Source organism: Hyperoodon ampullatus, assembly GCF_949752795.1.
Source record: "Hyperoodon ampullatus genome assembly, chromosome: 9".
Classification (NCBI taxonomy): domain Eukaryota; kingdom Metazoa; phylum Chordata; class Mammalia; order Artiodactyla; family Ziphiidae; genus Hyperoodon; species Hyperoodon ampullatus.
This window is the reverse complement of record NC_136922.1, coordinates 84,575,074-84,585,027: the sequence shown is the minus strand read 5'-3', so window position 1 is coordinate 84,585,027 and position 9,954 is coordinate 84,575,074. Positions and strand designations below refer to the sequence as shown.

General features: G+C 54.9%; 2 protein-coding genes across 2 annotated transcripts; one reads left to right on the top strand and one right to left on the bottom strand.

The window, feature by feature from the left end:
• Positions 1-329: 329 nt before the first annotated feature.
• On the bottom strand, positions 330-3,171 carry ARF5 (ARF GTPase 5). Its single transcript, XM_079711807.1, has 6 exons — positions 3,104-3,171; positions 2,509-2,589; positions 2,056-2,165; positions 1,525-1,596; positions 915-1,040; positions 330-812 (listed from the first exon to the last, which is right to left on the bottom strand). The coding sequence occupies exons 1-6, from the start codon at positions 3,168-3,170 to the stop codon at positions 726-728; spliced, it is 543 nt and encodes a 180-aa protein (XP_079567933.1). The 5' UTR covers position 3,171; the 3' UTR covers positions 330-725.
• A 3,307-nt stretch (positions 3,172-6,478) lies between these two features.
• GCC1 (GRIP and coiled-coil domain containing 1) lies at positions 6,479-9,665 on the top strand (the record flags this gene model as incomplete). The annotated part of the gene is made up of 2 exons (XM_079711533.1): positions 6,479-7,510; positions 8,370-9,665. 2 exons carry the CDS (start codon positions 6,479-6,481, stop codon positions 9,663-9,665), a joined length of 2,328 nt encoding a protein of 775 aa, XP_079567659.1.
• Positions 9,666-9,954: the final 289 nt, after the last annotated feature.

Genomic DNA, 9,954 nt, shown 5'->3' with positions numbered 1-9,954 from the left:
GGACCCACTGCCTACTTCTCTAAGTAGCTGGGAGATGGATGGGAAATGGGCGTTAGGTGGTTTATAGACCCATGAAGGTAGAGCCTGTTACAGCAGCAAAGGTCCCTTGGAATTGGGGAAGGAAGGGGATTTCCTCCATTGGAGCCCCTAAATACTTCCAATCTCAAGAGTAAAGGAGGAGAAGCTGAGCTAGATGAGGGCAGCGATGTGTGTGTGTGCTTGGGGGACGGGGCAGGCCCTGCAGCCTTAGCTGCTTTGAGCCTCCCCCATATTGTCTCTTTGCAGCCAATAACCCAGCCCCCAACCTCTAGGCTACAGACAACACCGTGTACAAACCACAGCAAATTTATTACTCAATATCCAGTGCCACATCATAGCACCACCCGGAGCCCTCACCTTCCCTCCCCACCTGGCCCCAAGGGTACACCCGAAATGGAAGAAACAGAAGTAAACCCAGATCCCTGCTCCTCCTCTGGCAGAAGGGGCCCTGGCCCTGGAAGCCCCTTTCCACAGGTCCCAGAAGGCAGGAGAGCGGAGCCCTCCGTGCCCAGAGAGCGGGGCCCCAGGCTCCAACAACAGAGACAACATGCAGGCAGGAGCAGAGGCCGCTGTCTGCGGGGGAGGAGGAGATGTGGGGGAAGGGAACTGCCTGAGGAGTCCGGGAGTCTGGTCATCCCGGGATGCACGCGGGAGCTTCTGGGCAGCAGGGGCCGGCCCCTGGTTGGTTAGCGCTTCGACAGCTCATGGGACAGCCAGTCCAGCCCATCATACAAACCCGTGCCTTGGGTGGCACAGGTGGCCTGGACGTACCACTGTGGGGAGAAAGAAAGAAAGAGGTCAGTAGCAGGGAAGAAAAGGAGATGCCTTTATTTCCTGCCTGGCCTGGGGCCCCTTTGGGAGAGGCAGGCCCTCACCGTGCGGCTGCGCAAGTGCTGTAGCCCCAGCTTGTCGGTCAGCTCGCTCACGGGCATGGCGTTGGGCATGTCCTGCTTGTTGGCAAACACCAGCAGCACCGCATCCCGCAGCTCATCCTCCTGCAGCTGGGAGAGGCGAAGCGGGTGGAATCCAGCTGTGTATGGGAGCCCCCCTTTTTCCCTTCTAGCATATTTGTGAGAAGAATAGAATATTGCGTCGTCTACTGCTGAACCCAAGACAGAGTTATAAACTAGCCTGAGGCCATTTTGGCCTGAAGTCCAGAAAGGGTCTTCTACTAATTTGACTCCTTGCCCTAGTCAAAATGACAAAATTTCCAAATGGAAAAATAAGAACGTAAGATGACGTTTCTCTCCACAACGCAGAACTCCCCCCTCCCCACCAACTTCTCAGAGTCACTTGTGAAGACAGGAGAGAATGCAAGGAAAAAGTAAGCCCTATACTTTTTACCTGACCCCAATTCAAAACAGGGTGAGCTACTTCTTGTGACTGTGTCCACAGAGAGAATCACACATTCAAGGCCGGTGAGGCATTTCCTGACTGTCACACTAGTACAGAGGCTCTCTCTGTCCCAGGGCTCTGGGTGCTCACCATCTTCTGGAGTTCATCAGCAGATTCCTGGACCCGCTCTCGGTCATTACTGTCCACCACGAAGATGAGGCCCTGGGTGGGAAGGAAGAAAGGAGGAGCAATCACTCGAGCCTGGGACACATACACCCTAGTCTGGCTCTTTCTCTCTTCTGCCCACGTCTAATTGTGTCTAAACCCTTCTCATCTAGTAAACTTCCACTACGGCTTTGCAGATGTCCCCGCACAAACTGGAGACACCCAGCAAAGGATACAGCCTCTGCCCTCAGGCAAGCAGTCTAGCTAAAAGATGTGCAAGGGAACAGGGAAAGACATGTGATGAGAGCTAAATCAGGCAGCGTGGATTCAGAATTCTGCTTCTCAGGAGACGCTTACGGTGGCTAAGGCTCAGAAGTCTGAGGCCAGTTCTGAAGGATGAGGAGAGGCTAGCCTACAACTGAGGGTAGAAGGAGGGAAGGGTTTTTTCCTGGCCTGGGCCAACATCTCAGGCTTTCTAACCTTAACCCTCTTCCCCTGGGGTTGGGGAGCCCCAACCTGAGTGTTCTGGAAGTAGTGCCGCCACAGAGGCCGAATCTTGTCCTGGCCTCCCACGTCCCACACTGTGAAACAGATGTTCTTGTATTCCACTGTTTCCACGTTGAAGCCTGCAGATAATTGGTAAAGATATGAGGAAAAAATCCTGAAAGGAAGGAACTCACTAAAACTAAGTGGATTCAGCAGGGATATAAAACTAGAAGGCAACGATCAAGGCCCAGGGGAAAAGAACCCCAGAGGACCAGCTAGCCCACAGATGGGGCCGGGCTAGGTCACATCCATCCCGCCTCATCTTGCACGTAAAGATACCCTGACCCACTTCTCAGGTAGCAGGATCTGATGTCAGGGTCAGCTCCCTGCACAGAAATAAGGGCCTGGGGCAGAATGCAGAGCAGATCCTCAGAAGGGCCGCCGCCACGCTCCCGCTCCTCCCGGTCTCGCCTCCGGACTCACCTATGGTGGGGATGGTGGTGACAATCTCCCCCAACTTCAGTTTGTACAGGATTGTGGTCTTGCCAGCTGCATCCAAGCCAACTGCAACGGAGAGGGGCACAGGGATGGAGATGGGAGCGAGGGAGCCCCCTAGAGCCCAGGGAAGGGGAGAGGCCAGGACAGCTGATGGTGACGGGGGCGGAGAGCCCGAGCGCCTCCAGGTGTGCGCTGTTATCTACCTTCGGGGCCTTGAGTGCAGTAGGGTGGGGAGCGCCAACTCCTGCCCCCAAAGCGGGGGAGGGGCGGCAGGGAAAGAGGCGCAAGAGAAAGGCCGCGCTCCTTTTAAAAGTCGTCTCTAAGGGCGGAATCCTCCCTTCTTACCAGCCGGGCTGGGGCGAAGGGAGCTTCGCCCCACCCAGGCCCGCAGCTCTCAGTCTCAGGCCCCGGGGACAGTGCTGCAGACCGCGACCCATCCGAGAGTAGCGGCCCCAGGGGGTTAGGAGGTGGGTGACTCGGGGTCAGAGACCGGGGTGAGCTGGGCTGGAGGGACGCGGGGGCGAGAGGGCTGCGCGGGGGCTGGCGCTCCAGTCCGGGCCGCGCGCTTGATCTGCCTCACCCATGAGGATCCGCATCTGCTTCTTCCCAAAGATCCGCGAAAAGAGCGCGGACACGGTGAGGCCCATGGCGGGGCCCGGGGGAGGGGGCGCGGGCACGGACGCGGGGTGCGGGCTGGAACCGGCCGCTGGGGGATGGGGCCCAGCAGCAGCAGAAGGAGGAGGCGCCGCCGCGGCCTCCGCGCGTCCCGGCCGGCCCTACGTCACCTCGGGCCGTCCCCCGCCCTGGCCCCGCCCCCAGGCCCGCCCCCGCCCCGCCTCCAGACCATGGCTCAGGAAGACCCTGGAGTTGAGCGAGCCTCCGCATCCTCCCCTGGTCCCGCGCCAGCTTTAAAGATGGAAAGGGCCTGGGTCTCCCCCGGTTCCTAGCGCGCCTGTCAGGTCTATGGCGCTGAACCGGCAACCCGGGCAGGGCCGAGGAAAGCCTACAACGCTCCATAACGGCCCTCCACCCCCATCTTCAGTGGCCGGTCTCTGGGCCTTGGTTTGTTGTGTCCAACGCACTCTGGCTCCGGTTTAGCTCTTGGTGACCTCCAGCCTCCTCCCCGGGGGAGCGGAAGTTCTGTGCAAGTGTCTTAATCCTCCCTTTTGTCCTCCCAGCTCCCAGCGAGGGACTCTGAACATAGCAGGTGGTTCAGTGACCGTAGAATCTCGAGAGGAGTACGCCAGAGGTGGAAGAAGATGCACTTCATGGTTCCTTCAAACGCCACCTTCATAGATCCCCAATCAGCAGAAACAGTGTAAGATCCCCAGTTCTGGCGGCGGGGTCGTAGACCCTACTCCTGTATACTGGAGAACTCTGCCTTCGCCTTGATGGCCCTGGAAACAAGGCCTTTCAGTCGAAGAGGGCAGCCTTTCTAAAGTTCCCTCCTCACTCTGCCACAGACCTGGGAACCTGGATTTTCAGTGCACAGCTATCTAGGATTTTGTGAGGCTCTTGCCAAAGAGCTTCATAAGTTATTTCCCCACTCATCTTAGCATCTGAGGCGAAATAGCAAGATAGGAATTAATTTAAATTTCTTCTATGGCAGAGACTGGGTCAATGCCAGGCACCTAATATATGCTTAACAAATGCTGGCTGGGTTGAATGGACTAATTGGTTGCTCAGTGGGGCAAGGGCAGGCGTTGTGCCTATTCTGGATTTGCAGTGGGCTTCTAGGATCAGTTGCTTATGGACTGGACATGGTGAAGTGAGCTGGGAATCAGAGAAAGTTCCTTCCTCCCTCCCTCCTTCCCTCACTCCCTTCCACAAATATTTACTGAGTACCCACTTTGTGCCATTGTTCCAGGCCTCAGTTCAATTCTCAGTTCTACCTTTTTTTGGGGGGGTGGGGTGGGGGCTTGACTTCAACAATATTCACAGCCTATCATTTTCTCATCTATAAAGGGAGACTAATATCTGTCCTGCCTCATAAGGTTATGGTGAAGATTAAAATGATAAGATAATGTATCTGAATGCTTCGTGTGATGCAGATGATGTTACCTGGGCCACCAAGAATCTGGGTCTGAACAGACTTCTAGTGTCTGCACCATCCTGACCCTCAGTCTGTAAAGAGAACAGACTCTGGGCACCAGGTATGAGTGAACACATGACTTTTTTACTCTTCAGTCACAGACTTGCATTCTTAAGAAGATTTTTACAATGTTGAAGAGCACATTTAAAAGAGTTCCAATATAATAACACAACTAGCGGTGACCAAGTCATCTTTGGCTCTTTCAATTAGCCTTTTTCTTTCCATCCCTGTTGTCACTGCTCTGTTTCACTACCATCTGATCCCCATGAATGAAAATGGCCTTCTGCACCTTGGTATCTTCACCTTGTCTGTAAGACTTGATGATGCCACTCTTGCGATGAAAATCCTTTAGTGTCTTATCACCCAAGATAAAATCCAAATGCCTTAATTTGGGTCCTCATCCATTGTGTCAGCCCCATCTGTTGCCACCTCCTTCGCATACCCTAAGCTACTGCCTTGAAATGATTCTCATTGCTTCCCGGGTGAGCCAGGCTCTCTGATGCCCCAGGAGTCCTTGCATTTTTTTCCCCTCTGCCTGGAATGTTTGTTTCCCTCATCTCTAGTTAGATGGGCAATCAGTACTCATCCTTCAAATCCCAAAGTATTTCCACTGAGAGCCTTCTCTGTCTCCCCTAGACAGGCCTCCCTCCTCTTAACTTCTGTACCACTTTGAATATACTCCTGTTTACGTGTCTGCTTCCTCTCTAGATGTGGTCTCCTTAAGGGCAGGACCTTGTCTCTTCATGGTGATCATCTGGCACAGCATTTGGTTATGTTGAGCCTCGGACTGATCCAGATAGGATTCTAAACTTACTGGCTGTGTGACCTTGGGCGTGTTACTTAGCTTCTCTGTGCCTCATGTTTCCCTATCTGTAAAATAGTGCCAATAATACCCACTCAGCAGAATTATTGTAAAGACTAAATAGCAAAACTCCTGTGAAGCTTCTGAAATATAGTTGGCACTTAGGATGGCCATCATGGCTATATATATTCATCTATATATATTTGTTTAATGAACTCAGCAGAACTCAGGAAGGATGCTAATAATTATACTGTACACCTACTAGGTGCCAAATACTGTCCTAGAAAGGGTTGCCATTTTCGTGGTCCGAAAGGGAGTCTTAATTGTTGCTCTTTAGGGACAAATGCACTGAGCCCCCAAACAGTGGGGTCATGTCGCTCACCTGGGTCTTTGGAAAGGACACAGTGCGACGTCACCCTGTCCCTCGCTGATCGTAGCGCTAGGGCAAGATCAGGCGCCCTCACCAAACCAGCATTACTTCCGTGTACTCGACTTTGATTGCTCTGCTCTGGTGGAGAGTGACCAGCGCCCTGTTGGAGAGTGACCGACTCGTGGCCCAGCTGGGTTCGCAACAGGCGGCTTCCCACCCATCGACTGAAGTAGCCCCGCCCACCTCGCGCCCACGGGGGGCGGGGCCTGATGCGTCGTGCTGTCGTCACTTCCAGCGGCCCCGGAAGCGCGGTTGTCTAGCCGTTAGAGTTAGGAAGTCGGAATGGGGCTACGCTCAGCTTAAAGCTTTGGCCCGGGGGCCGGCCGGTGCTGCTGTGGCCCGGGCGAGCGGGGAGTGCGGAGCGGCTTTTGGGACAGTGCGGGCGAGCCCTGACAGTGTGCTCCTCTCGTGCCAGCGTCGCCCCGCCTCTAGGATAGGACCCGCCCCTGCTCTCCTGCCTGGGACCTGGCGGGCGCTTCTGTCAGGCTGCCCCGCTGCCCTGCATCCGGTCTCGAATAGCTGTGAGGAGCGGATGTGCGGCCTTAGGGACAACTCTCTCCCCGCCAGCGTCTTCGTCACCCTCTCCCAGGCTGTCCGAACACTGACGTGGAACAACCCGTTCTGAACCCTCATGGAGAAGTTTGGGATGAATTTCGGGGGCGGCCCAAGCAAGAAGGACCTGCTGGAGACCATTGAGACCCAGAAGAAGCAGCTCCTCCAGTACCAGGCACGTCTCAAGGATGTAGTCCGCGCCTATAAAAGTCTGCTGAAAGAGAAAGAGGCGCTGGAGGCCAGCATTAAGGTGCTGTCGGTATCCCACGAGGCGGATGTGGGCCTTGCAGGTGTCCAGCTTCAAGGCCTCACCTTTCCTGACTCTGTGGATGACCGATGCTCCACTCACAGCGAGGATAGCACTGGGACCGCCACCAGCTTAGATACTGCGGCCAGTCTCACCAGCACCAAGGGTGAGTTTGGGGTAGAAGATGACAGACTGGCCCGTGGGCCACCACCTCTAAAGTCCGAAGAGGCCAGTGGATCGGAGAGCGGCGTTAGCAGTAGTAGTGGGGATGGACCGTCTGGGAGTGGGGAGGTGGACAAACGACTGCACCAGCTGAAGACTCAGTTGGCGACTTTGACCAGCTCTTTGGCTACAGTCACCCAGGAGAAGTCCCGCATGGAAGCTTCGTACCTGGCTGACAAAAAGAAGATGAAAGAGGACTTAGATAATGCCAGTAAAAAAGCAGAGGAGGAGAGGGGCCGGCTGGAGGGAGAATTGAAGGGGCTGCAGGAGCAGATAGCAGAAACCAAAGCCCGACTTATCACGCAGCAGCACGATCGGGCCCAAGAGCAGAGTGACCATGCCTTGATGCTGCGTGAGCTCCAGAAGCTGCTGCAGGAGGAGAGGACCCAGCGCCAGGACTTGGAGCTTCGATTGGAAGAGACCCGAGAAGCTCTGGCTGGGCGGGCCTATGCAGCCGGTCAGATGGAAGGGTTTGAACTGCAAACCAAGCAGCTGACCCGTGAGGTAGAGGAGTTGAAAGGTGAGCTGCAGGCTCTTCGAGATGAGAAGAATCAGCCTGACCCCCGGCTGCAGGAGCTTCAGGAAGAGGCCGCCTGCCTTAAAAGCCATTTCCAGGCTCAGTTGCAGCAGGAAATGAGGAAGGTAATTATCTTCATCTCCTTTAAACATTTGTCGTTTAAGCTGAAGTGGGGAAATATTAGGGCTTTTTTTTTCTCCTTTGATAGTTAGAACTAAGTGGCTGCACTGTCGATTTTTGATGCTATTCAAAAAGTTTCATTTGTGAGTCCTGGGAAATCCTTTTCTGTGTGGTGTTGACAGTATCCACAGAGTGTGCTTCCAATAGGATGTGGCGTTTCTGAGTGTAAGCCGGGTTGGAGCCAGACAGCTCTGAGCATCTGGGCATTGGCATCTTCCCAGCTGTGCTCTGTGAAGCAGTGTAGTGGCGGCTGTGCAGTGAAAGGTGGAGTGTATGCTTGTAGGAATATGCCTATATATAGGTAGCAGTGTATTCCTACAGGTAGGGTGGCTGAAGGGGGCAAAGGGAATTTTCTCAGAAGAAATAACCTGTTGTATTGCTTGCAGTCAACATTTGCCTTGTCTGGAAAGGTATGCTATTTTACAGAGCCACCTTTCAGTGTGGGGAGAGATCCAAGTCAATTTTGAACTTCCAGGAATATTGGAAGAGGAAAAGAATGTCATATGGTTAAGAGCACACTGCACATGTGAGGTTGGCGTATGAGAAGAGAGAGCAGAAACACTAAAGCAGAACAACAGCAGATCTACAAAGGTTCTTAATGTTGTTTGGTATAATGTGTGTCTGGGAGCAGGTTACAGGAGCTTGGGTTCGCTCCCAAACGAACAGAAAAATTCCCAGTTCCCATTTTTGCCAGGCCACCTCCATCCCGTAACCCTCTTGCTCCCCTCTCTTGCTTTCTCAAAGTTTGCCATCGGGCCTTGTGGCTTTTCTGGATGCATCTCCATCTGTTCCCTTGTTTTCCAGACAGCCCTCGCCGAAGATCAGCTACGACAGCAAGCGCAGCTGGAAGAGCAGAGGGTGGCAGCCCTGGAGAATCAAATATCTGAGGTGTCAGAACTGCTGGGCACCTATGAGAAAGCCAAGCAGAAGGACCAGCTGGCCATCCACAAGCTGAAGGAGCGCATTCTTCAGCTGGACCTGGAGAACAAGACACTGGCGCTAGCGGCCTCTAGCCGGTCCCCTCTGGACAGCCATGGAGAGGAGTCCAGTCTGGATGTCAATGTCCTGAAGGACAAGATGGAGAAGCTGAAGAGGCTGCTGCAGGTTGCGGCCAGGAAGAGCCAGGTGACCTTGGACGTAGAGAAGCTCTGCAACCTGGAGATAATGCCCAGCTCAGAGGCTGCCGACGGGGAGAAGGCCAGCGCGCTCTACTACCAGCAGGAGCTGAAACAGCTGAAGGAGGAGTTTGAGAGGTACAAGATGCGGGCCCAGGTCGTCCTCAAGAGCAAGAACGTCAAAGACGGGAACCTGGGCAAGGAGCTGGAGGAAGCCCGGGAGCAGCTGGCGGAGCTGAAGGAGAAGTACATCTCGCTGCGGCTGTCCTGCGAGGAGCTCGACTGCCAGCACCAGCAGGAGGCTGAGGGCTGGAAGCAGGAGCTGGCCCGGCTGCAGCACATCCACCGGCAGGAACTGGAGCGGAGCCAGCTGGACTTCAGGGACCGCACGCTGAAACTGGAGGAGGAGCTGCACAAGCAGCGGGACCGGGCCCTGGCCGTGCTGGCCGAGAAGGACCTGGAGCTGGAGCAGCTGCGTTCCGTGGCCTTGTCCTCTGGGCTGCCGGGACGCAGAAGCCCTGTGGGCAGTGTGGGCCCCGGGGATCCAGCGGACACATGTGCCCCGGACAGCCTGACCCAAGCCCTGCAACTAGCTGCGGCCAACGAGCCCACTTTCTTCCTTTACGCCGAGCAGTTGGCTCGCAAGGAGGTGGAGATCACGTCACTGAGGAAGCAGAAGCACAGGCTGGAGGGGGAGGTGCATCAGCTGCAGGATCGGCTGCTGGAGGAGGGGGAGCGGCATCGGGAGGAGGTGGGAGCCCTGCAGAGCCACATTGCAAAGAACATCAGGGACCAGAGTCGGGAGGGAGCCAACCTGGAGTACCTCAAGAACATCATCTACCGCTTCTTGACCTTGCCAGACACCGTGGGCCGCCAGCAGACGCTCACCGCCATCCTCACCATCTTGCACTTCAGTCCAGAGGAGAAACAAGTGATCATGCGGCTCCCAGCCGGTGGTAGTTGGTGGCCTTCTGGCAAGAGATGATGCCATTTTCACTAACTCGTCAACTTTCTGTGCCTCTTCTGTGAGAAGGGCAGGCTCTGGTTTCTCCTGCCTCTTCTCTTACATTATCATTTATTTCTTCACTGTGTTGACCTGGGAGGAATCCTCAATGTGGGCTGTGATTTTCTGCCAAATGCCATTAATGCCATTTTATCCTTGGGCCCTAGAGATACTGAAAGTGTTGGGACAGCATCTTCTAATGGTGTGTGTGAGGGGAAGCGGGGGGAGAGGTTAGGACTCAGAGGTGCAAAAGTTGGGGGAGTGAGAGTCT